This window comes from Macaca fascicularis, chromosome 3 (genome assembly GCF_037993035.2).
Source record: "Macaca fascicularis isolate 582-1 chromosome 3, T2T-MFA8v1.1".
Classification (NCBI taxonomy): domain Eukaryota; kingdom Metazoa; phylum Chordata; class Mammalia; order Primates; family Cercopithecidae; genus Macaca; species Macaca fascicularis.
This window is the reverse complement of record NC_088377.1, coordinates 185,517,712-185,544,473: the sequence shown is the minus strand read 5'-3', so window position 1 is coordinate 185,544,473 and position 26,762 is coordinate 185,517,712. Positions and strand designations below refer to the sequence as shown.

Here is a 26,762-nt window from a genome sequence, read left to right as displayed (position 1 = left end):
CAGCCCCGCCCCCAGAACAGCCTGGCCTCCAGGACTGGCCCGCCTACGGTACAACCCGCCTCCGGGACAGCAGGGCTGCACCTCCGAGACAGCTCCGTACCCAGGGACGGCCCCGCCTCCGAGACGGCCCTGCCTCCAGCACGGCCCCCACCTCCGAGACCGCCCCGCCTCCGGGACCGCCCCGCCCCGCCTCCGACACGTCCCCAGCGCACCACTGCAGAGCCAGTCCATCCGTCCCCAGGGATCCGCACTGCTCAGGGGTGAGTTTTCCAATCCGAGCGGGTCCTGGGTGGGGGCGGTGGCTGAGCACCTAGGGCACTGGGAGTCGCCGCAAAGGGCTAGAGGCCCCAGGCCATTCCCGGCGTCAGGGGGTGTCCCTCCCTTCTTAGGTCCAGGTCTGGTTTCATTTCGTTTTGTTAGTCTGGTGCTATTTGCAATTTGTGTCAAAACACATTTCTCCCTCCTATTTGAACTTGTAAATTATGAATTTGACAAAGATGAGCATGGTGTGTGCGTGCACGAGGACACATGTCCTTGCGGAATGCTGGGTCAGCTTTCCGGGACATATTACTCATCTGAGGTTTTTTTTGTCTGTTTTTGTTTATCCTGTCAAACTGGTTCTGCCTCAGAAGTGAAAGACGTCGCTTGTCTTTTGGAAAGTAGCTAGCAAGATCTTGAGCTCAGGCTTCCGGATCTCTCTCTCCGCTGCTTTTTTTTTTCCACTGGTAACTTCTAAGGCTGAGATCATGTACCCGCATTCTCAGTGCTCTGCCGAGTATTGGCTCTCTTTTGTGAATTTCTTTCCCGCGAGCATTATTAAGAAAAAGGTGGTGGATAGGAAGGGAAGAGGGGAAGAGATGGAATTCTACAGGAAACGCAGGGCATGCTCAGAATGCCAACCTTTCTGAGCTTGGAGAGATTTCGTGGAAGAAAGTAGCAGGGAAAACGTCCAGTAATCACTGGGATGCCAGACCTTGGAGAAGTCAGGCTGAGGCGCTCTGCAAGTTTCACCTTAGAGAGAGTGGACGAAATGTAACGGTTCTTGTTAGAGTTCTTGTAGAGGACGACTGTGGATGAGAATACATCCCGGGGACTAAAACCAGATTGGTTTAGTCTAGAATTATTGCCAACTAAAGGGACTGATGTTTGAGAGCGATGGTGAGAGATTAACAAAATGAGGTGGTTGACTGCATATAGGAACAGGAGGAAGAAAGGAAGGAGGCACGTGTGGCTCAAGGGCTTGGTGTGTGTTTTAGTTTAGATTCTCCCCTAAAGCAAAGCCTTATGCAAGGGCTTACCTGCAGGTGATTTTTTTGCGGTAAGGGAGACCAGAAAGCCCAAATGAGGAAGTGGAGAGAATGAGACAAGGAAAAAGAGACAGCTGGGAGGGGCATGTGGCTGAGGGTCTTCCACATGGCGCTCCGTTCCTTTGGGTGCCTTCCGAGGATCTCTGTGATGGGCCCCTCTGGAAAGCCACAGGACACTTTTCTATGACTCCCCGCTCTACTGGGCGAAGCTCACCCTGGTGTCAACTCACTGCTACTTCAGGGCTGCCCTGTGCATCTGCAGAGGTGAGAAGCCATCTGAACACAGAGGAAAGTCCCTCACAGTGGGCTCCTCCGAGATGCGCATAGGGAGGTGACACAGGCAGCCAGGGGACTACTGCAGGACTGCAATCTACAACACTGTCCTCATCAATCGGGGAAACTAGAAAGGACAGCAAAGGGACAGACACTCTCGTTTATTCCTTGCCCACTGTGTGTGTACCAACTCCAGACAAGGCATTTTTAGCCGTATTCTTTATTTTGTTTTATTCTATTCTATTCTATTCTATTCTATTCTATTCTATTCTATTCTATTCTATTTTTTGAGGCAGAGTCTTGCTCTTTCGCCCAGGCTAGAGTCCAGTGGTGCGATATCGGCTCACTGCAACCTCCACTCCCGCCAGGGTTCAAGAAATTCTCATGACTCGGCTTCCTGAGTAGCTGGGATTAGAGGCACATGCCACCATACCCAGCTATATTTTGTAGATTTAGTAGAGACGGGTTTCGCCATGTTGGCCAGGCTGGTCTCGAACTCCTGAGCTCAGGTGATCCACCCGCCTCAGCCTCCTAATGTGCTGGGATTACAGGCATAAGCCACTGTGCCTGGCCCATCCATATTCCTTTAAACTTCAAAAACAATCTTCCCAGGGCTGTATTATTCTCTTTTTGTAGATGGGGAAACTGAGGCTGAAGTCATTTATCCAAGAGGAGCTGCTTAAAGGGAAAAATAGGCTCAGTTTAGGCACAGCAAATTTTAAAAGACCTCCGGAAACTGCAGAATGCTACCAAATAGAGGGAGGCCCTCTCCATTAGGGCAGACTTTATAAATTGGGGGGCACTTTCCAACTTATCAGAGCTGTCAGAAGAAATGCATGTTTTGACAGGTCTATGACCTTTCTGTTCAAAAAGATCAGGTACTGTGTCAACTCAGGCTCACGAACTTAACTACCACCTGGATCTACCAGCCCCACAGGATCTAGCCCCTCCTTCCCTCCTCCTAGGCTCTGGCTCTCAGCCACCCCAAAGTGGTCTCTTTGCTGGAATGCTCTTTGCTCACTGCATTTCAAGTTTCAGCTTCAATGCCAGTTTCTCAGAGGCCTTTCCTATCACCCAATCTAAAATAATCTTCCAGTTCCTCCATATCACATCATCATGTTTTATTTTCATCATAGTGATTGCTGCATTTTATTTATTTTTCTACCTACCTATTTATTCTTCTTTCTTTCTCCTTCTAAAATATTCAACTCACAAAAAGGGAAACCTTATCTGTTTTGTTTCTTGCTGTACTCCCAGTGCTAGAACACTGCTTGGCCCACAGTAGAGAATCCAGTAAAATTTGGAGGTGAATGCATTTAGTTGTTTGCTTTTTTCACCTGTTCCTTCATCTGTTCTGACCAGCAGTGCATATCAGTATCTCTTAAATACATGAAAGTTTTTGCTTCCCCCTGCAGCAGCTGATAGAACCATGGCGACCACTGCCGCTGCTGCATTCGAGGCCCTCATGGATGGAGTGACATGCTGGGATGTCCCCAGAGACCCCGTCCCCAGTGAACTCCTTCTTATTGGAGAGGCTGCCTTCCCCGTGATGGTGAATGACAAGGGCCAGGTGCTCATTGCTGCCTCCTCCTACGGCCAAGGCCGCCTCGTGGTTGTGTCCCATGAGGGCTACCTGTTGCATGCGGGCTTGGCTCCATTTCTCCTCAATGCAGTGAGCTGGCTGTGTCCCTGCCCTGGGGCTCCCATGGGAGTGCATCCATCCCTGGCACCTCTAGTAAACATCCTGCAGGATGCTGGGCTTGAGGCACAGGTCAAGCCAGAACCAGGAGAGCCCCTAGGGGTTTACTGCATCAATGCCTACAATGACACCATGACTGCAACACTGATCCAGTTTGTGAAACATGGAGGGGGCTTGTTAATCGGGGGCCAGGCCTGGTACTGGGCCAGCCGGCACGGCCCTGAGAAGGTTCTCTCCAGGTTCCCCGGGAACAAGGTGACAAGTGTGGCCGGAGTGTACTTCACCGACACCTATGGGGACAGAGACCGGTTCAAGGTCTCTAAGAAGGTGCCCAAGATCCCACTCCATGTCAGGTGAGTGTCGGTTCCCCTCTTAGGGAGTCTGACTCAGGGTAAACAATAGAGTTGGTTCCCCTCCTCAACGAGCTTCCATTTTTCAATACAGGTGATTTTCCACCCAGTTTGGAACCACCACAAATCAAAAGCAGGATGATTAAAATGCACCAAGACACAAGAGAGGCGGGGCCCTCACTGCCACTCCCTCCTGTGGCCAAAGCTGAATAGAAAAGCTTGTCTTACTCACCACTCTATCTCCACATCTAGTACATAGAACATAGAGAGTGCTCATCGGTACCTCTTAAATGCGTGAAAGAATAGTTGTTTGTTTGCATGAGCACCTACTGTTGGTCACGCCTCATTCTGGATAATGGGGGTCTAGCAGAGATCGAGGCAGGCAAATCATGCCATCATGAGGTTTGTATTCCAGGGGAGAGATAGGCAATTAAGGAAACTAATATATATGTGCTCTGTCAGGCATTGCTAAAATCCATGAAGGATAATAATATAAGTGGATAGCATGACAACTGGAAGGCTGATGGAGGCTATTTTATTTAAGGTGTTCAGGGAGGTCCTATCAGTCAGGCCAAGTTGGATTGGTCAGGATTTGTTGGCATTGCTAGCAGAAGGGATTTAGTGTGGGGAATTGACTATACCCATGATAGAGGAGCTGAAAATACACACAGGGGACAGCAAGAAACCCAGAGATCAGCAACAGCAGAACCAGCAGAGGGAGATGGTGGTATTACTGCAGTCCGGGTGCTGCGGCCGCCTGGTAGAAGCTGGAGCCACGCTATGCCTTCCCAGCAGGAGCTGGAACACAGATGCAAGGTCTGTCTGCTGGGAGCTGGAGTCTCAGAGGAGACACTGTGGTTACCAGAAATACAGCCTGAAGAGAGAAGCAAACACTTAGCCTCCTTCCCTCTTCCTTCCTGATTTCAGTCTTCTACCTCTGCCTCCCATGGGCTGAACCCACCAGGATCCAGGGAACAGGGGAGCCACAGAAATGCAGTTTTCTGCAACACGGAGGATGACCAAGATGAAAGGGGAATGGAGATGAGTACAAACAAGCCCATGGCTAGCTTGGAAGGCTGGTCTGGTAGGTGACACTTGCAAGGAGACCTCAAGGAAGTGAGGGAATGAACCATGTGGGCATCTGTGAGAGGAAGATTCCAGGCAGAGTGAGGAGCGAGTGTGAAAACCTGGAAGGGAAGCCTGCTTGGTACTTTCCAAGGGAAAGGGAGTGGCCCTTCTGTAACGTCAGAAGGCTCTGCAAAGCCCCGGGGGAGAATAGCTGAGGCAGCTGTTCTGTGACCCTGAGGCAGAGGGCAAGGAGTAGGTACAAGTGAGTGTAGGGGAATTTGTCTTGATCAAACTTGTTTGAAGTTGTACAGGAGCTGACCTTTGAACATCTGCACGCATGATGTTCTCTGAATGAGGAACAATAAATGTTAGTCATTTACGGATTGTGTAGGCTCCAGGCTTTCGGTATTATGCCTGCAGTAAATAAAAGCAAGCAGCTTCAGCTTCTTGGAGCTACTCTCTGGCCACTAGAGCCAGGCAGTCACCTAGCTGTTCTTACACTGCATACCTGTGTCTGAGCACTCATTTCATCCATCAGCCAGGGACACACCTGGCAATCAAGGAAGCCAGAATGATGGGAGCTCAGTGAATGACAGCTCAGGTCATGTAAGAACTGACAGGCCAGGAGTAGAACTTTAGATCTTATTTGCAGTGAGATGGGAAGGCATTTTGTATTCTCTACAGAAGATTGCTATGATGTGACTTAAATTTCAAAAGGAACCCTGTGATTGATGGTGGAGAACAGACTGTGGGAGGCAAAGGTGGAAGTAGCAGACCAATCAGGAGGCCACTGAGATAGACCACAGGAGAGATGGTGGTGGCCCAGACAAGGCTGGTAGAAGCTGTGGAGCTACTGAGAACAGGTTCCCTTCTGGAAACACCTCAAAGGGAGAACCCAACAGGCTTGGCTGATGGAGTGAGTAAGGAGAAAGAGGGTTTGAGACTTTTGGTCTGAAAAAGACAAAAAATTAAACACAGGTGATGCTGTTTAGTGATCTTGAAAGGACAATGAGAAGATGGATTAGAGGAGATCAGGAGTTTCATTTTGGATGTTTTGGGTTTCAGATATTAGTGACTACTTACTTATGTTTGCCCACGTGTAGCAGAAGCCTTAGTATAGCAGATTAACCATGTAGCTGTTTATTTTGTCTATGAAACATGAAGTACGGGTAGGTAGTCCAACTCTGGGGCAGTGACTCCATGACGTCCCATGGTCGGTCGCTGTCTCCCTATCACTGCCTGCCCCTGTCATGGTGTGTCATTTTATCCTTATGGCTACAAGATTGCCACTACTACCCCAGGCACCATAATTACACCCATGCAATAATAAATTGGAATGGATACACCTACTTTAAGTTTATACAATCATACATTTTCTGGAAGTCCTAGACTTCTATTTATATTTTAGTGGCCAGCCTAGTTAAATCAGTAGTTCCTAACCTTTTGCTCCCAGGGACCTGTTTTGTAGAAGATAATTTTTCCATGGACCTGGCAGGGGTTTCAGGATAATTCAAGTGCATTGCATTTATTATCCACTTTATTTCTATTATTAGTACATTGTAATATATAATGAAATAATTATACAACCCACCATAATGTAGAATCAGTGGGAGCCCTGACTTCCAGACCTAACTACCAGAAGGTCTGAAGGGTTGGCTATTTTTAAATGGGCGCTGGCGTCTCTGAAGAAATCAAGATTCTGTAGAAAGAAGAAGGGGCATTCAGATACTAGTGAGCAGCTGGCAGTGCCCCGAACCCCCAGCCCCGAACTCTGGACCTCTTTGAATTCCTTCCCTTCTGAGAGATTTGGGGAGGGGATGAGTTTTTTCAGAGACATTAGAGTGGATCTGATTCACTTCAACTTTTTTATTCTAACACTAAGGAGGGACAAACAGGTGAAATCTCATCACCATAATGCCTCTTAATTGCCCCAAGGGACTCTCCTATTTAGCTAACTCAACCTGCTTTTCTTCATCTATACCTACATTTTTAATCCCTGCCACCAATTCTCAGGTATATTTTGTGTGTTTGTTATTCTAACTCTTAATTACTGAAAACATTAAACATATGCAAAAGTAGACAGAAGAGTACAATGAACCCCCATGTAGCCATTCCCCATCCCCAAAATAGTCAACTCCAGTTCTATCTTATTTCACCCATAGCCCCACTCTTCCCCACCCAAGATTATTTTGAAGCAAACAGCAGACATCATGTCTTTTCATCTGTATTTAAATATACATCTGTAAAGGTATGAAGTATTTTGAAAACATAAATGCAAGTCACCATTATCACACCTAAAAGAATAATTCTTTAGCATCATCATTTATTTCCATGATTGTCTTATTTTTAAAAATTTGTTAATGTTGGGCCAGGCGTGGTGGCTCGCGCTTTTAATTCCAGTACTTTGGGAGGCCAAGGTAGGTGGATCACTTGAGGTCAGGAGTTTGGGACCAGACTGGTCAACATAGCAATACTCTACTAAAAATACCAAAATTGGCTGAGTGTTGTGGTGCACGCCTGCGGTCCTAGCTATTCGCGAGGTTGAAGTTGGAGAATCACATGAACCCGAGAGGTGGAGGTTGCAGTGAGCCGAGATCGTGCCATTGGACTCCAACCTGGGCAACAGAGTGAGACTCTGTCTCAAAAAAAAAAAAAATATGTTGACATTGACATTTAAATAAAGCCCAGATATTCTGATTTCCTGATACGAATTTTTTATCTCTTTTAAGATACACTTTTCCTTTCCAACTTTCTGTTTCTTGCAGTTTTGTTGCTATTGTTGAAGACACCAGCTACTCCTTATCAAACAGTTTCCTTCAGTTTGGACTTTGAAAGTAGACCTCAAGGAAGTCAGGGAATGAGCCATGAGGGCATCTGTGAGAGGAGGATTCCAGGCAGAGTGAGGAGCAATGGTGAAAACCTGGAAAGGCAAATTCATTGCCTTCCTATGGTATCATTTAAAACAGGGGTGCCAGTCTATGGCCTATGAGGAACCAGACCACACAGCAGAATGTGAGCAGTGGGTGAGCAAACAAAGCTTCATCTGTATTTACAGCTGCTCCCCATCACTTGCATTACCACCTAAGCTCCGCCTCCTGTTAGATCAGTGGCAGCATTAGAGTCTCATAGGGACACGAACCGTGTTGCAAATTGCTCATGCAAAGGGTCTAGGTAGTGTGCTCCTTATTGAGAATCTAATGCCTGATGATCTGTCACTGTCTCCCATCACCCCCACATGGGGCCATCTAGTTGCAGGAAAGCAAGCTCAGGGCTCCCACTGATTCTACATAATGGTGGGTTGTATAGTTAGTTCATTATATATTACAATGTACTAATAATAGAAAAAAGTGCACCATAAATGTAACGCACTTGAATTATCCTGAAGCCCCTGCCAAGTCCATGGAAAAATTGTCTTCTATAAACATGTCCCTGGTACCAAAAGGTCAGGGACCACTGATTTAACGTATTCATCTTTTTCTTGTATTTTCTGTATAATACAAATTAAAAGTTAGATCTCGATTTTAGGTCAGGATTGACAAACTTAGACCAGCCCCTGTTTTTGTGAATGAAGTGTTGTTAGAGCACAGCCGTGCCCATTCATTCACAAACTGTGACTGCTTTCAATCTCCAGTGTTTACCGTTGTTGAGTAGTTTTAGCAGAGACCACGTGACCCATATTTGTCTAACATATTTGTCAGGCCTTTTAAGGAAAACTTTCCTAACTCCTAATCTAGAGGTTTGATCAGATTCATGTTTGAATTTTTGACCTACTTTATAGGTGGTAGTATGCACTTCCATTGGATAGAACACAGTGGTCTAATTTTCTCTCTTACTGTGAGGTTGGCAGTCCTTAATAACCATTGCTTAGCCCTAGACCCATTAATTTGTGTTTATAAAATGATGACTTTAAAATTTTAATATTCTTTTTATTTGTTATTTGGAATAGTTGTGGAAAACACACTTTCCTTCACCAATTACATAGTCTATGGTATAATTTATATAGGAAAGGCAAAATAAATACTTAATTCTCTCTTTCTTATTTTAAAACCAGTTTCCAATATTGAGTTGGTTCCCTAGCATCTTCCAGAGGTCACCAATGTTTTTAAATTTTTCTTAGAATTCTTATGAAATCATGATTGGAAACACAATGTGTTTCATTTATTGTCCTTACTGATGTTGAAATTGTCCTGTTTGGCCATTGTGAGCCAATTCAGGATGATTCCTGAATCTTTTCCACCCAACCTTAATGGGCTTCCTGATTTTTTAATATAACAGGAAGGTTCAATTTGGTCTCATGTATTTCCTTCTCAGGCCCAGGAGCTGCCATTTCTCCAAAAAGCCCTATTTTTTTTCTTTCTTCTATTTTTTTTTTTTAACATACAGCCCATATTTCTGGGAGTCCTAATTTGCATTTAGAAACCCCAATCTTGGTGTTAGATGTGTGCATTGTTTGATCATTGTTTCTAGGCCTTCTAAATAGGCACAGCTAAGAAATGGATCTTTTTGGTTTATACTGATACTTCAGATCAGATTTGGGGCTACAGGGTTTTAATTTGATTTCAGCAATTTACCTCTGCATCTCCTATCTCTCATGATGAAAAATTCTGGTTCTATAAGACACCAGTGTAATTATCCATTTGCTCTATCCCATGATATACAAACAACAGTTGCAAAATATGAATAATAGCACTACTACCAGCAATATGATGATTATTGTAGCAAAGATTACTTGCAGTTTTTTTTTGTCCCAGTGAGATATATATACATATATATATATATATATATATTTTTTTTTTTTTTTTTTTTTGAGACAGAGTCTCACTCTGTTGCCCAGGCTGGAGTGCGGTGGCGCAATCTCGGCTCACTGCAAGCTCTGCCTCCTGGGTTCACTCCATTCTCCTGCCTCAGCCTTCCAAGTAGCTGGGACTACAGGCGCCCTCCACCATGCCCAGCTAATTTTTTGTGATTTTATAGAGACGGGTTTCAACGCGTTAGCCAGGATGGTCTCGATCTCTGGACCTCGTGATCCGCCCGCCTCGGCCTCCCAAAGTCCTGGGATTATAGGTGTGAGCCACAGTGCCTGGCCCCGATGATATATTTTATTATATATATGTAAAGTCAAAATACTATCTTTAAAATCACTTCCAATACTTCCTCTCTTTGTGGTTATATTGCTAAACAGATGTACATGTCAATTCATTGGTTATTTTATTTAGTTTTGGAATTGCTTGTGTAATTTAATTTTGTTTAAAATTATGTAAAATAGTAATCTGGGTCCAAAGTAAAATTTTAAGAAACCTATATGCTGTCCCTGTTTCCTTCAAACAATTCCCTTCTTCCTTCCCTGCTTTTTTAATGGTTATGCTCCATGATTTGTTTATATATCCACAAACACACACATATTAGTAGTCTTCTCTTCACTGGATAAGGCAATTACATACTCTATACATTTTTTCCTCCTTACTTTTTTTCACTTGACATTATTTCCTGGATATGGCCTCAGAGTAGTATGTAGAGATACACTGTATACTCTATTATACCATGGTATATGGATATGATATTGTTTATTCAATAAGTCCCTTATTGACAGGCACTTGAGTTTCCAGTATGTGTTATTTTTCTGGTACTTCTACTGTTACACATGTGCTGCACTGAATACCTTTGTACGTGCATCCTTATATTTTGTGATATCATTGGAAATGGGACTTCTGAGTCATGGGGTAAATTCATACGTAATTTCACTAGGCACTGCTAAATTCCCCTTGTTGCAGCTGGGGTTCCTAGGAATCTGACTCAGAGACAGAGACAAATGTGTGGGAGGTTTATGAGGTTGTGCTCTCAGGATCAGCAGCTGTGGAAAGGTGAAGGAAGAAGCATTGGAGACAGGGAGAAGTCGGGCTATGAACCAAATATTTTTTACCTATATTTTCACTGTTAAGTGAAATAGTGGAAGAAACGTGTGTCTGTAATAGAATATTGCTTAAATATTCAGATATTTTCTAGTTGAGTACTGGGGGGTTGGCGATAACATATGTTATCCATACACATCTTTGAAGTATTTTAGAACTGTCCCTCAATGTAAAGACCACAATATGTAACATTAGGTTTCTTGTTTTATAAAATATCAAGCTTTCTCTCAGCTCTTGAAAATCCAATTTATTCTTCTTAATTCATTTCAACTCAAACACCCTCCTCAGAGCAGTCTTCCCCAGTGGCCATACTGAAATTAGGACTTTCCATCCAGTTTCACTTCATCACATTTCTCCATTTATTCCTTAAACATTATCACTCTCTATAACTATCTCTGCTGTTTCTTGCTAGGGCCTCTCTAACCAACCAGAATATAGAGCTCTGTGATCTTCTTGCCTGTTGCATTTACTGCTTTATTCTCAGTGCCTGGAGTATTTAACATTAGAGATCAACAAATATTTGTAAACTATATAAATTAATGAAAAAATAGGAATGAATCCAAATCCATAGCAAGAGAAAAGGCAGCCTCACATACTAGTGTTAATCCTGCAGACAGCTTCCTGCTAGGGAATATGGGGCTAGGGGTTGCGCCAGAGCCTTCCAGCCTCAGTCAACAACAGAGCCAGAGCTAACCAATTCCTTGAGAGTCTCAGAAGGTCAGAGTCTGAGTCTCTGGCTCAGATTCTTCCCACCTTCAGAGCAAGTCCCATTAGAGGTTTTCAGTGAACATTCCTGCCAACAAATATTGGTCAAAGGCGCTTGGACTGACCCAGCAGGTTCCTCAACTTCAAATCTCGGCTGGAAGGCCCTGGAGCTTCTTAAGAGAACTGATTGCTGGCTTGCCCCAACTCTGCCTGCCAAGGAGTGGGGCAGTCTCTAAAACCCAACAAAAGCTCCTCTCACGTCCTATCTGCAAGGGCACACCTGTGTTTATATAACAGGAGGATAGTGTAGTTGCTTTAATATTTAAAAGCAAATCCAAAGGCACTTGCTACCTTTATACCATGACAGAAGAGTCTGGAGGAAAAGTTAACCTCAGATACCAACCAGCCACCCATTATACTTACACATGGTATAATCTACAAGCTCTAAAACATATTAGTAAATATGTACCTGGGCATGCTGATGCACACGTACTCACATACTCGAGAGGCTGAGGTAGGAGGCTCTCTTGAGGCTGGGAGTCCAAGGCTGCAGTGTGCTATAATTGCACCTGCAAATAACCACTGCCCTCCAGCCTGAGCAACATAGTGAGAACCTGTCACTATTTTGTAAGTAAAGATTGTAAATATGTACTAGTGGCTTAAGCTTATGACTCTCTTGAGAATTATTTATTATCTCTGTCCTCAACAAAGTCCTGTAGAGTAGAAAGTCTTTGTCCAAAGAGTTCCAGATGACAAGCACCACATACCTTTGTGTATGTATCATTATATTTTGCCATATCACTGGAAATGGACTTTCAGAGTCACGGAGGAAATTCATACGTAATTTCTCTAGGCACTGCTAAATTCCACTTGTTTTAGCTTGGGTTCCTGGGAATCTGACTCAGAGACAGAGATAAATGTGTGGGAGGTTTATAAGGTTTATATTCAAGATCCGTGAATGCAGTTTCCAGGTAAAAATTGTGAAATGAGGCTAGATCCCAGAATTGCTCTATCAAATTTGACGAAATGAATGAAAAATAATTAATAAATGACTGGATATCAAAGGTTTTTATGATGATGACATACATTCCTATACACTGGCCAAGGAGAACAGGTGATTGATGAGTGGCCCAGGATGGAGTATCTCCTAACACCAATCAACCTCCCATGAACAATGGAAAGAAAATAGTCAAAATCACAAATTCAATAGTTATCGTTAATGCTTTCTAATTCATAGAAACGTGAACAAATTGGGTGAATAGACAAGAAAAAAAACTTTCAAGTATAAACTCCCCATGTGAGTTCCATCTGTGGTTTGGTGAAGTGGGCATAGCTTACTAGGTCCCCTAAGAGTGAGGAGACCAGGCCTAATCAAAAATCCAAAATCTGAAATGCTCCAAAATTCAAAACTTTTTGAGTGCTACCAACGTTAACGCCAGAAGTGGAAATTCCCACTTTTGGGACACCTTTGCTTTCTGATGGTTCAATGTACACAAACTTTGTTTCATGCACAAACTTATTTAAAATATTGTATAAATTACCGTTAGGCTCTATGTAAAGGTATATAGAAAACATAAATGAATTTTGTGTTTAGAGTTGGGTCCCATCACCAAGGTATCTCCTTATGTGTATGCAAATATTCCACAACCTGAAAAAAATCAAAATCTGAAACACTAGTGGTGGGTCCCAAACATTTTCCATAAGAGCTGCTCAACCCTATATTATCTCCTTCAGTTCTAACAATAATCTTCCAATAATATTGGAAATGTAGTTTATTAAACCAGGAGAAAGAGTAAACATTATGACATTCATAGGAATGTTTGTATGTTTAAGCAGGGTTTTGGTCTGACATATAAATATGGATATATCTGTGCTCACAGTCAAAATACATCTGTGTTCTGACTATTCCAAGTGAGTAATTTATGTACCTGCAATTTGTTACAAAAGTGAGTTTTCCAAATTATTTTCTTAAATCTGACAGGTTAAATAGGTTAAATAAAATTGTGTGTCTAATAGGCATGATTGAGACCTAAAGAGATTTTACCCTGTATTTACCAGCTTAAAATAAAAGAAAAAAAATACATTTACAATTTCAAGGCACCTCTCTGACCATCTATACCCATATTGTTCAGTGATGATGAAGACAGTTTTAAAAGTTTTGTTCTTTACTATGGTTTATCTGTATTTAAGGAATTAAAAATACAAAAAAAGATACTCAAGTGTTGGGGGCTGCAGATCTTCAAAATGTTTTATACAGCATCTGATCAACATAGTGCTCTCTAGTCCTTTTCTTGATGTTACAGATCCTAAGAAAACATCATTTCTAGATTCTAGTATTTCTGTCCTGTTCATATTTATCAGAGTGAAATAAATCCAGAAGAGTATTTTTGCATCCTATACAATCTGAACAGAAAAACAAAACAAGCTAAGTGAAGATATATTTGATTACTACCAGTAGACTTCATTACTTTTATGTTCAAGAAAAAATATATAAATTGTTAGATGTTTTACCTTCAATATGGTGAAAATGACAGCAGCGCACTTCACACTTACTGTTTTATTCAGTGCAGTACCTTCCTAATTTGGCAGTTTTTAATTTGTGCTTCCTTTGCACAACATATACCTGTCGATAACCATGTACCCAGATGTAGGTTCCGTCAAAGCCTCAGTAATTGAGTGACAGAGTTCTGGTGTGTAGACATCAGTGGATTTGGAAGAAATCCAGCCTGGGTTTAGTAAAAATTAAAGAAATAGATAAGAAACATGATAGATGGCTTGACAGTCAAGGACAGGTTTAATTTAAAGAAAACAAACATGAGAGGGGCTTCTGGCCAAGTTAGGTCAGAGGCACACTCCCTTACAGACTAACAGTTTTTAAGGATTCAGGGTGGGAGAGTTTATCAGAGACTTCAACTGCTTCTTTGTCTCTTTGTTGTGCTTATCTGGGAGGGAGAGTTGTGTCTCTGTTCCCATAACTCTTTCTGCATATGCAGGCATACCCCACTTTTAGCTTCTTATCTTTTAGCTTCCCTGACAGTGCACCCAAAGGGAAAGGAATGTGCTTATTAAGGCCCACTGTTTAACTGGGGCTCATTGTGTGAGGATGAAGTTGGGCAGTTACCCAAGAGACTTTGCTCCCTCCTCCCTCTGTGCCAGAGCTATCTTATCTGTGTTTTTCTGTCTGCTCTTTCTGGCTGCTTGTAGTTAAAAGAGAAGTGATTTCCTTGAAATGCATGGGGCTACAAAGGGAGCTGAAACATAAATTAGTGGTGTGTGTCTGAGATGTGCTCCTGCTCTGTCAGGTTTGCTTCCTGTCCCTGCCAGTTATTAGCTAAGAAACATGGAGAAAATTGCCTAGCTTTTCCAAACTCCATCTTTAAAGTGAGAATAATAACTTTCAAGTTTATTATAATGATTGAAAGAGATAATACATATATTAAATGCCTAGCATATATTAAACCTCATTAAATAGCAGCTACTTTCATTGTTTTCCACACTTAAACATTGTAAACAGATATTATACAAGATTTAATATTGGTAACTAGCTGTCTGAGATCATTAATATTGCCCTTAGGATACTGTCAAATCATCTGTTGAAATTTACCTGGTATCCTAACTGCTATGCTTACTCACTTTTCCCTCCCTCCCTCCCCACTTCCCACTTCCCTTCCCCTCCCTCCCTCTGTCATCCCCTTCCTTCCTTCTTTCCTCATTTCCTTTCTTTCTTTATTTTTCTTTTTAAGAAATGCCTCCTTATGAAAATATTTCAAAAGGAATTCAAATTTATTGTGAAAAAAATGCGCACCAATACAGAAATATAGAGAGGAAAATGGCAACTCATCCTCCTCCCCACACCACCAGCTCCAGTCTCGTGCCTCTGGACCGAGGTAGCCAATCCTAAAAGTTTGATCATCTCAGATGCTTATCTATGTGTGTGTGTGCTCTGCACATTGATTTTTTAGTTAATGTATCATGTTGGAGAATGTCCGCCTTTTACTTTATATTTATGCAACAACTTAGCAGAGCACAACCTTTTAGGGTCTCATTTTCTTGTCCTCAGCATGCAGGACAATTGTCTTCTGGCTGTAAGTAAGCTTGTAAGTCATTCTGATCAAATCATCTCCATCCTTTTTTTTTTTCCAATGGATGCTGAGAATACATTACCGTCTCCAAATGTAATGTCAATTCATATTTTTATTTTCTTTGTAGCAGTTCTTGCTTTCAGTATTGTGTTTTTGCAGGACATAAAAATTAATAAAAATTTTATTTTGGTTAGAGTGTAACTGTTATCCACAGAAAATGTTCATTTTTAATTTTTCCTCTTTGAAATTATTGTATCCCTTAGTAATGCTGACATGTCTGCTTTTTTGTTTTTGTATTTTTTGAAATAAAACTTCGTTGATTTTGTCATTTTCAATGCTTTTATGTCACTTAGTTTCAAGGGTATCTTTTATAAGCAGCTTATATCCAGATGTTTTTAAACTAATCTAACAGCCTCTATCAAATAGAAATTCAATACATTCATATATACTGTGATGATTCCAATGTATTTCTTGCTCTTACCCCCTTTTAATTTTATTTTCTATTTTTATGCTTTATTTCTTTTTACATTTTTCCTTGCTTGCTACTAAGTTTTATCCATTTCTTAAATTTCCTCAACACATTTGTGGATTATACATTTTACTTCTATTTTTGGAGCAGTTATCTTAACATTTTATATTTAATTTTGAACAACCTGAGAAATATAATTGTACATTCTCCTTATTTGAAGAAATAAATTATTGAGGCAAAAGCCCTTTTGATCATCTCTTTCAATGTCAGTCCTTTCTGTCTATCCCACAATCCAATAGAAAAACTCTTATCCATTTATTGTGGTTGTTTCCTGACATTCTGGATATATACTGATGTATGTTTACTTTGCTTTATATTGGTCTTCCATAAGTAACATCACCAAGTTCTGCTATTTTTGAAATTGTTTTCCTCAACAAATGTTTTGAACATCTTCCCTTGTTAATTAACATAGGTGGACCTATTCTTATTGACTGGTAAATAGTAATCCATCGTATGATTAAATGCCAATTTTTATTTGCATTCATGTTAGTGAATATTTAACTTCTTCATACTTTTTCACTATTGCCAACAATTTGCAATGAACTTCCTAGTACTGCCTCCGTGTATACTACTACAGGCTATTTCTATTTTTAATGTTATTGGATACTGCCAAATTGATCTCCAGATTTTATGAAAGATTATTTTTCTCCACACTCTTGCCAGCACTTAATATTGTTAGCTTTTGAAACTTTCACTAATTTTCTGGATAAAAAACATTATTGTATATAATTTGCGTTTACATGATTATATCTTTTCAAATGTTGGATATTTCACTTGGATTTCATCTTTCATGAGCTGTTTGAGAATATAATTTAAAACTATTTTCAGTTTTTTTGCTTTTCTGTTTATTCTTAGAAATTACTCATATATTCTGGATTCTAATTTTATATCTGTTCAATCTGTTGCAAATATTTTTCTCTCAATGATCTCACCTTCTTTAACTTTATTTATGCTGCCTTTATGCTAAGAAGTTCTTGGGTTTTTTTCTTTAATTCTATGTGGTTGTTGCAACTTTTGTCACCCATTCTAGTCACTTCCTAGATTCCCAATGCTACTGTGGTTTGTATGTGTGTGTGGGCACGTGGATGAGTGTAAGCAATCATTTCAATTAGCTGTGGAGACGGTATCTGCAGCTTTCTATATTGAAGGTTTACTGCCATTAGCTGAGACTTTGCCAGGTGCCTGTGAGAAGATGCTAAGCACACTTAGAGTGGAATGTTTTATTATTAAGTCTTGTAGCTCAGTGTCATTAACTCCCCAAATTATCTTGAGTTTCAACAGGTAACAAAAAGCCACAGGCAGAACTGATACCTGATATGACATTTACCATGTCAGCCTGAAAATGGGATGGCAAAACTAAGACATGCCATCTCCTCATTTTCATGCTGAAAAGAAAGAGAATCTGAACAAGTGTTACATTTTTCAATAATGTTTTACTACCAGAATAAATGAACTATACTTTTAAGAAATATAACATTTAATTTTTAATTATAAGAGAAATAGATGTTAATTTTAAAATTTGAGACAATAAAGTTTTATAAGATAATTAAAAGGACCTAAAATCCCACCAGCCAAGACAAACCACTGAAGACTTTATTTTTTTTATTTTTTTTATTTTTTTGAGACGGAGTCTCGCTCTGTCGCCCAGGCTGGAGTGCAGTGGCTGGATCTCAGCTCACTGCAAGCTCCGCCTCCCGGGTTCACGCCATTCTCCTGCCTCAGCCTCCCGAGTAGCTGGGACTACAGGCGCCCACCACCTCGCCCGGCTAGTTTTTTTGTATTTTTTAGTAGAGACCGGGTTTCACCGTGTTAGCCAGGATGGTCTCGATCTCCTGACCTCGTGATCCGCCCGTCTCGGCCTCCCAAAGTGCTGGGATTACAGGCTTGAGCCACTGCGCCCGGCCAAGACTTTTTTTTTAACAAAGATATTTTGATAAATATGCTTTAGGTTCTGCTTCAATGTCTGGTTTTATGGTTTTTTATTTTTTCCCCTAAAATTTGGCTTATTTAGACCATGGTATCCTGGAATCTAATCTTAAAAGTTTTTCCATTAAGCATTTTTCAAATTATCTGATAATTATTTTCATCACAATATGGTTTGCAATCTATTGTTAACCATAACTTATTTAACCAACCTCCTATTGCTTGACATTTACAGTATATACAAATTGTTTTTAAAAATTCTTGAAATACAAAACCTTTTCTTGATTCATTACATTTTGGCTATTCCTTAATAAAAAGAAGTGAATACTCTAACCAGATCTAAGTGAATTTTTAAAAACAGTGTGTGTTTGTATAAATCTTCAAGTGTAGTGTTAAACAATTTACTTCTGATGTGTTCCTAGATCAGAACTACCCTATGGAGAGTCCAATTTGGTGTTTTTGCAATCTTCCTTTGCAGAAAGTTAGCTCGAGTAATTCATAAGCAGTACTACTTTCTCTGGACATAATAAACTAATTTTTCCAACTTAATTTGTTTATATGTTTAATTATTTTAAAAGTCAAGAAACTGAAGCCACAATATTCAACATTTAGTTGACTAAATGGGAGGAATTCCTGGAGGTGTTCATTTAGAAAATGTGGATTTTAAGATATGCAAGTAAGGGCACTCCCTCTATAGCGTTTCCTGAAATCTATGACAACATTGATTGTGAAAAATGCCATTATTTTATGTATCACTGAGAAAGACCACGCTGGACGTGGTGGCTCACGCCTGTAATCCCAGCACTTTGGAAGGCTGAGGCGGGCTCACAAGGTCATGAGATCGAGACCATCCTGGCCAGCATTCTGAAACCCTGTCTCTATTAAAAATACAAAAATTAGCTGGGTGTGGTGGCATGCGCCTATAGACCCAGCTTCTTAGGAGGCTGAGGCAGAAGAATTGCCTGACCCCGGGAGGCAGAGGTTGCAGTGAGCCGAGACTGTGCCATTGCACTCTAGCCTGGTGACAGAGCAAGACTCCATCTCAAAAAAAACAAAGACCAAACATTGCCAATTAAATGATAATATGCCATCAGTTGTAAAAAAAAGTGAAAAAATATGTCTTAAACATGATAAAAATAAATGATGTTAACATGCTGAAATCCTAATATTAGTAAGAATGTGAAGATTGACATCAACAATGCAATCTTCCTACCTGCACATAGATTTCTCTATTCAATGAGTTTGATTCAGTAGCTCATTAACTGACTGTAGACTCACGGTTTCTCCTGTCTCTTCCAGGTGTGGGGAGGATGTCAGGCAGGACCAGCAGCAGCTCCTGGAGGGGATCGCAGAGCTGGACATCAGGACAGGGGGAGTCCCCTCACAGCTGCTGGTGCATGGAGCCCTGGCCTTCCCTCTGGGGCTGGATGCCTCACTCAACTGCTTCCTGGCAGCTGCTCGCTATGGCCGGGGCCGTGTGGTCCTGGCTGCCCACGAGTGCCTGCTCTGTGCTCCCAAGATGGGGTCCTTCTTGCTCAATGCGGTGCGCTGGCTGGCCAGAGGCCAGACAGGCAAAGTTGGGGTGAACACAAATCTAAAAGATCTGTGTCCCCTCCTATCGGAACATGGCCTGCAATGCAGCCTGGAGCCCCATCTGAACAGCAACTTGTGTGTCTACTGCTGCAAGGCGTACAGTGACAAGGAGGCTAAGCAGCTGCAGGAGTTTGTGGCTGAGGGTGGGGGGCTGCTGATTGGGGGCCAGGCCTGGTGGTGGGCCTCCCAGAACCCTGGCCACTGCCCCTTGGCTGGTTTCCCTGGTAACGTCATCCTCAACTGCTTTGGCCTCAGCATCCTGCCTCAGACTCTCAAAGCAGGCTGTTTCCCTGTTCCCACCCTTGAGATGAGAAGCTACCACTTCCGCAAGGCGCTCTCTGAATTCCAGGCTATCCTGAACCATGAGAATGGGAACTTGGAAAAGAGCTGTCTGGCAAAGTTGAGAGTTGATGGTGCAGCCTTCCTACAGATTCCTGCGGAGGGGATCCCTGCTTACATATCCCTGCACAGGCTCCTGAGGAAGATGCTACGAGGGTCAGGCCTCCCAGCTGTGAGCCGGGAAAATCCAGTTGCCAGTGACTCCTATGAGGCTGCCATGCTCTCCCTGGCCACTGGGCTGGCTCACTCTGGAACTGACTGCTCCCAGCTGGCCCAGGGGCTTGGCACCTGGACCTGCTCCTCTAGTTTGTACCCCTCAAAACACCCCATCACTGTGGAGATTGACGGAATCAACCCAGGTATGAAAACAGGAGAGAATGCCCAGAACATTAAAGACATAGGGGAAAGTGGGATTGGCTGACACTACACAGGACGTTGCAAGTACTTACCTTCAGGAAGATTGACCCCAATCCTTTTTTTTTTTTTTTTTTTTTTTTTTTGAGACAGAGTCTCACTCTGTCACCCAGACTGGAGTGCAGTGGCGCGATCTCGGCTCATGCAACCTGCGCCTCCTGGGTTTAAGCAATTCTCCTCTCTCAGCCTCCTGAGTCACTGGGACTACAGGCACACGCCACCAGGCCCGTCTAATTTTTGTACTTTTAGTAGAGATGGGGTTTCATAAGCAGTAAGAGAAATAGCATAAATGCATAATGGTAAGGCTGGTCTGGAATTCCTGACCTCAGGTGATCCACCTGCCTCGGCCTCCCAAAGTGCTGGGATTACAGGCATGAGCCACTGGGCCCAGCAGACTGCATTCTTTATCAGGTACTTTCAAGAAGATGGGGGCTGGGACTCTGCTTAAGGTTTAGGAGGGATGAGTCTAAGGAGAAGTGCGGATGACTTGAGATACACAGGGGTGAAGCTGTGCCACTGGGAGAGACTGGGAGGCCCCAAGTGGAGATAGAGTCACATAGGAAGGAAGAACTGAGCCTTCTCTATGACTTTTGTCAGGCAACAGTGATTGCTGGGTAAGTACCGGGCTCTACCTCCTGGAAGGACAAAATGCAGAAGTCTCACTGTCTGAAGTTGCCGCCTCTGCTGGCCTACGGGTAAGGTCTGAACACCCACATCTGCCGCCCCTCAAAACCCGAGAGCTGTGTCATTCTCATCCACTGTCTAGCTCCAGCTCATGGCAATGCTGCCAGGAGTACAGAGATGGATTATTCTGCCCATTTTACAGATTTTACAGATGAAGCAGCTAAATTTTAGGCCATCTAAGTGAGTGACTGAAGTGCCTAGTGTCATCAAGCAAAAGAAGCTCACTGCAGAATGGACTAGAAGCCAAAACTATGACACTTGAATGTTTCATTTTAAAAAAAGCATTTTATTGCAATTGGACTAACAAGGAGACAGGAGCCCAGCTCAAATCTGTCCCATTGTACTTAAAGAGTTACTTTATTAGAAAAGGTTTAGGGAGTGGATGATGTGATTAGTAGGTGACTGACAGAAGGTAAAGGAAGGGCTGGGAATCCTCGGGCATGGGCAGTTACCTCTTCATGCCTCCTCATGGGTCCCACGTGCAAATTCAGAGGGAGTTAGTATGAAACATGTGGTAGAAATTTGGGCTGGGTGTCAGCAAGCTCATTCTGCACAAACTCTGGTTTTATCTCTTTATCTTGACATCTGAAGGGTGTGAAAATCCCATCACTCCCCAAAATATGCCCTACATGCAGAATTTAAATTCATTCGGCCTCCTTGACTCTGAGGGCCACTTCCTACCACAGCTAGGGCCTCTTTTCTGTCAGCATTCTTTCTGGAGCTTGCTTATATCAAACCTAAGAAAAGCAACTCCAGGACTCCAGACAAAACAGATCTCCACCCATCTGGCAGCCAGAAAGGGAAGCTCTGGACAAAGAGGGAGAGAGAATCAACCTTTCACTCTGGATGGGCCTCCTGTGTGTTCACAGAGGACAGAGCACAGTCCCCCAGCTCATCCCCAACATCAGTGTCACCAGACTGGCTTAGGTCCTGTTATAAGAGCCCAGGATTTTGCCTGGCAGAAAGACAGAAGACCTTTGCCAGGATTAGCCTGGTCTCTCACCAATTCATGTCAGGTGAAGATTTATGGTGGAGCTGTTTAAATCCTTGGAAAAATGATTTTACGTGCTTTGAAGTCCAGATGACTTTGGACTGCTAAAATTGAGAAGTTTCCATGCCTAGCACATAGATAAGGGAAGCTGGGGTTTCATGGGCATGTTTGTCTAATATCTTCCATCTAAACAACCTCACACGCACATCACAAGGATTCTAATTCCTCCATCACTTGGTGGAATCACCTGTCCAGGTACAGATTGGCTGCCACACCGACGACCTAACCAAGGCCAGGAAGCTATCTCGAGCCCCCGTGGTGACTCATCAATGCTGTATGGACAGGACTGAACGGTCAGTCTCCTGCCTCTGGGGCGGCCTCCTCTACGTCATCGTGCCCAAGGGCAGCCAACTAGGCCCTGTGTCTGTCACTATCAGGGGGGCTGTGCCTGCCCCATACTACAAGTTGGGTAAGTGGAATGAACATCTAGGGAGGAGGAAGAGCGGCAGATGCCATGGAAACTGTGGGATGGTTGCTAAATGGGAGAGAAATAAGGTTTGGTGGAGAGAAAGAGGAAGAACTGTTGGGGGAGAACGTGGAGGCAGGAGATATGGAATACCCTGTGTCTATGGATACTTCCGAGCAGACAAAGAGAAGAGTCAGGAAGCGTTTTCTTCACTTTATAGCCTATAGACCCCTGTGATAGGAGTTCATTATTGCAATGTTCTTCCAGAGTTCAGGTGGTATTTTTCAGCTCAAAGGAAGTCGGGGAAGTGGGTGTGGTAGGTTCCATGATATTTATTCCCAGGTAAGACATCACTAGAAGAGTGGAAGAGGCAGATGCAGGAGGACCCGGCTCCCTGGGGAGAGCTGGCCACGGACAACATCATCCTGACAGTGCCAACCACAAACCTCCAGGCCCTGAAGGACCCCGAGCCTGTGCTCCGCCTCTGGGATGAGATGATGGAGGCTGTGGCCAGGCTGGCGGCTGAACCCTTCCCTCTCCGCCGTCCCGAGAGGATTGTGGCTGATGTGCAGATCTCAGCTGGTGGGTGCTCCCAGGGAATCCTCCTAGTCAGTGGAAACCATGTATCTATTACTTTGCCTTTTATGAACGTCCAAGATGTGTAAGCATATTTTTATTAGGAAAGCAAGGGAAAAAGATATAAAAGACATTGACCACAATGGGGATGAAAGAATGTTTACATGTGAAAAAAACGAACTATTGATATCTACAAGGTGAGATTTCAGCAGATGGTAGAACAATCTCAGAAAAAGTTGTACTGCGAATTCATAGATGGCAACCAGAGTCATTTCAAGGACAGCATAGAAAATCAACTATTTTCTTCAAACATAAGCAGAGTTGGAAATGAAAAGAGGAAATACATAAGGAGGTTTATGGTAAGTACTGAGTGATTAAAAAGAAGGAGGTGCATAGGAAGAGAAATAAGGAACTGCGGATCCCACATGGGGAAAGTTCATACCTCAAATTTCATAGCTTCAAATAAGGACAAAAATTACCTCTATCATAGAGTGTAAATTTGGACAAAAGTAGTATACATGGGGAAGAAAGAATAACACTGTTCTAGCCCTCAAGGATCTCAGATCCAGTCATAGGACATCATTATATCAGACTGACATGTAAAGGACACTCACACACACAAAATGAAGGTGTCGAATTATAGCAAGAATGACTATGTAAAGTGTAACCGTATTCTCCGGGGCCAGAGTGAGGAGGAGGCCACAACTCAGGTGTGAGAGGCTAAGAAGGAGATTAGGTACTATTCAGTTTCTGACCAAGTAGGAGAAAGCTATTTGCTTTCCAATCAGCACAGAGATTCTGCAATTATTGGGGATAACCAGGATGGTGAAGAAAAGTCCCATAATGGAGAAGAATGAAGGAGACAGTTTGGGCAGACCCTCCTCAATGCTCATCTCTTCCTTCTGTGTTCCCAGGCTGGATGCATTCAGGATACCCCATCATGTGCCACTTGGAGTCTGTGAAGGAGATCATCAACGAGATGGACATGAGGAGCAGGGGTGTGTGGGGCCCCATCCATGAGCTGGGCCACAACCAACAGCGGCATGGATGGGAGTTCCCCCCGCACACTACTGAGGCCACCTGCAACCTTTGGTCAGTCTACGTGCATGAAACAGTCCTAGGGATCCCCAGGGCTCAGGCCCACGAGGCTCTGAGCCCTCCAGAGCGAGAGAAGAGAATCAAGGCCCACCTGGGAAAGGGAGCCCCTCTGTGTGGCTGGAATGTGTGGACAGCCCTGGAAACATATCTACAGGTACTGAGCAGAAATTCTGGGAGAAGGAGATGACCAGACCCTTCAGTTATGTAGCGACCTGGATCTCAGTAGCTCTCCAGCTCCTTCACCACCCCACTAGGTCCAGGGACCACCACCTCCCCTGGAAATGAGAGGGACTGGGCCACATGGTGGTGCTTCTTGAGTTATACCCCTCTAAGGCAGAGAGACTAGCACCTGTCTCACTCACCTTCTGATTTTGAGATGTACGAGGAAATGAAAAATATTATGAAAAAATAGAAATATAGCATAAGTTATAAAGAATTTAAGCAACCTGTCCAGTATCCCCCATTTAAATGAAGGACCTAGAACTTAAAATCAGGACCTAATGACAAGCCCCAGGCTTTCGCATTGCCATGCCCTTTCTTAGTTTTTTGTGCCTTTCACTAATTTTGTGAAGAGTGAATGTGAGACAGTCCCAGTTAATGAGGTAACTTTGTACTGCATTCATTTCCATATCCTTAGATAGCCAGTCTGGGGGTATATAGGACCACTGACCACAATGGTAGGTTGACCCTAAACTGTAAATTTAAGCCCTGATTCTGTCCTATTCTGCTACCGACTCACTGTGGAGCCCTGAATATCATTTCTCAATAGCTCTAGAGAGACCAAGTCTGGGACTTGGCCTCAAGACAAACAGGCACCTTCTGACTCCTCTTCCCACTAGCGGGCTTCTCCCCAGCATCCGTGCTGCTGCTGCCTTAGCTCGGGCCTCGTTAGTCTTCCCTCAGTGCATTCCAGTAGCCTTCTAAATTGTCCTAGCATCTTGCCTCAATGCTCTATGATTCATCTTCCTTACACTCCTTCCAAAATAATGTGAATACTCTGTCTATAAAATGCTTACAGTGTTCTCTAGCACATATAGGGAAAAGTCAAAGCTCATTAGCAGGGCATAGGAGGCCCTTCATGACCAGCCCCACCAGTGCCTCTAGCTACATCTCCTGCTGTCACCTCCACATTTACCCTCCGGCATGCCAACCTGCTTATGCTTACGGACACATCTTGCTGTTTTGGCTTCTGCGCCTCCCGTTGTTTGCTTCCTGCTGCTGAATCATGCTGGAACATCTTGTTCATTAGCTGTCAAGTCACTTGTCCAAATTCAGCTCTGTTGTCCCCTTCTCTCCTGGACATCGCCTCCTTGATAAACCAACATTTTTAATAATGTGTTTATTTACTTGTGTTTCTCCCTTTGGCCAGTGTTCTCTAGAAGGACAAGAGCTCTTAATCATGTTTGCCTAGCACAGTAGCTGGCAGGGTCTGGATGTCTAATACATGTTATATGTTTATTAAATGCTTAATTTATTGACGTATTCATTAATAAGTGTCAAAGAGCAAGCCAGTAAAGAACAGATGAGCAATAATGAGGGTACAGCAGTGAGACTCTGAGGGAGGCTTGACTTCGATAGTGTTATCTATCCTTGGGCTTTTACAAGCTAGAGTCAGAGAATGCTCATCTATTAAAGGGAGAGTAGAGATGGAAACCCCAGACCCCTGCTAACTAGAAATTTGTATAATCTTAGTGAACAGGGGCCTTCTGCCAAGGGCTTTCCGGAGGGCTGCCCCTTAAGAAGTATGAGCCACTCTCATTTGTAGCCCCTCAAGACAGGCTGGAGTATTTTCTTTTTCTGCCCTAAATGCAGTGTTCTACAGAGCAATTTTGTATCATTGCAGATAGTCACAGGTCTGAGACGGTTATCTAAAAAATAAGGATTAGTATCATACCTGGAAAGTATAGTATTCGAGGTTTGCAGCCTTTTAGAATCTCAATAGGCCAAATATGTAGGAAGTGAGGGTTTCTCATCTCAGTAAGGTCCAAACCTGTCCTGATGCTAAGGAAAATACTTGAGATCTGGGAAGACAATTTTTTAAATTAAAGATACTAATAGTGGACATTTATTGAGTGTTTACCTCTATTCAGACATTAGGTTTCCCCTGAGCACCCCCCACTAGATTCAGGGGGTGATGTTTTGTGGCTGAGAGGTGGAATGAGCAATGAAATTGCATTATTGTGCAGGGGTAGAGTGGGAAGATAGGGACACATACCCAGGATGAAGGTAACGATTGAGGGGAGGTGATCATGTGAATGAAATATATTTAAGAACGCACATGTCGCATCACTTTTGCAAACTTGACACCTCATTCTGTTCCTTCTTTCCCTTGTCAGCTCCAGGAGGCCTTCGGGTGGGAGCCATTCACCCAGCTCTTTGCTGAGTACCAGACCCTCTCTCATCTCCCCAAAGACAACACTGGCAGGATGAACCTATGGGTAAAGAAGTTCTCTGAAAAAGTGAAGAAGAACCTGGTTCCCTTCTTTGAGGCCTGGGGCTGGCCTGTCCAGAAGGAGGTGGCTGACAGCCTGGCCTCCCTACCAGAGTGGCAGGAAAACCCCATGCAAGTATACCTCTGTGCCAAGGAGTGAAGGATGCCCCGCAAGGCGGGAGAGAAAAAGCAGGGTCACGCCGGCAACTCCACCACTAGGCTTTGGCCATGTGTGCTCAGTATCTGAGCCTGGATCCCGCTTCCAAGCCTGACCACTAGATGGTGGCCAAGGTCATAAGAAAAAATGGAACCCCTTTCTGAAAAA

General features: G+C 43.1%; 1 protein-coding gene across 11 annotated transcripts; it reads left to right on the top strand.

The window, feature by feature from the left end:
- The first annotated feature begins 224 nt into the window (after positions 1-224).
- LOC102135532 (TRPM8 channel-associated factor 2) lies at positions 225-26,762 on the top strand. 11 transcript variants are annotated; one of them, XR_012432980.1, is made up of 8 exons: positions 225-260; positions 2,999-3,632; positions 19,145-20,136; positions 20,789-20,886; positions 22,122-22,335; positions 22,675-23,267; positions 23,823-24,160; positions 26,343-26,762. XR_012432980.1 is itself a non-coding variant. In XM_045387394.3 (8 exons), exons 2-8 carry the CDS (start codon positions 3,010-3,012, stop codon positions 26,595-26,597), a joined length of 2,760 nt encoding a protein of 919 aa, XP_045243329.2. In that variant the 5' UTR covers positions 225-260; positions 2,999-3,009; the 3' UTR covers positions 26,598-26,762. The 11 variants fall into 11 exon arrangements, 7 of the variants coding, with proteins under 7 accessions (XP_045243329.2, XP_005551125.3, XP_005551128.3 ...); XR_012432979.1 differs by having other exon boundaries at positions 2,996-3,632; XM_045387394.3 differs by having other exon boundaries at positions 22,675-22,914.

What these genes read in the sequence shown, in the direction of transcription:
- LOC102135532 (XM_045387394.3), top strand. Translation starts at nt 3,010, where the DNA reads ATGGCGACCACTGCCGCTGCTGCATTCGAGGCCCTCATGGATGGAGTG. An exon ending in AAGATCCCACTCCATGTCAG is followed by an intron (nt 3,633 to 19,144) that starts GTGAGTGTCGGT and finishes TGTCTCTTCCAG; the next exon opens with GTGTGGGGAGGATGTCAGGC. An exon ending in TGATGTGCAGATCTCAGCTG is followed by an intron (nt 22,915 to 23,822) that starts GTGGGTGCTCCC and finishes CTGTGTTCCCAG; the next exon opens with GCTGGATGCATTCAGGATAC.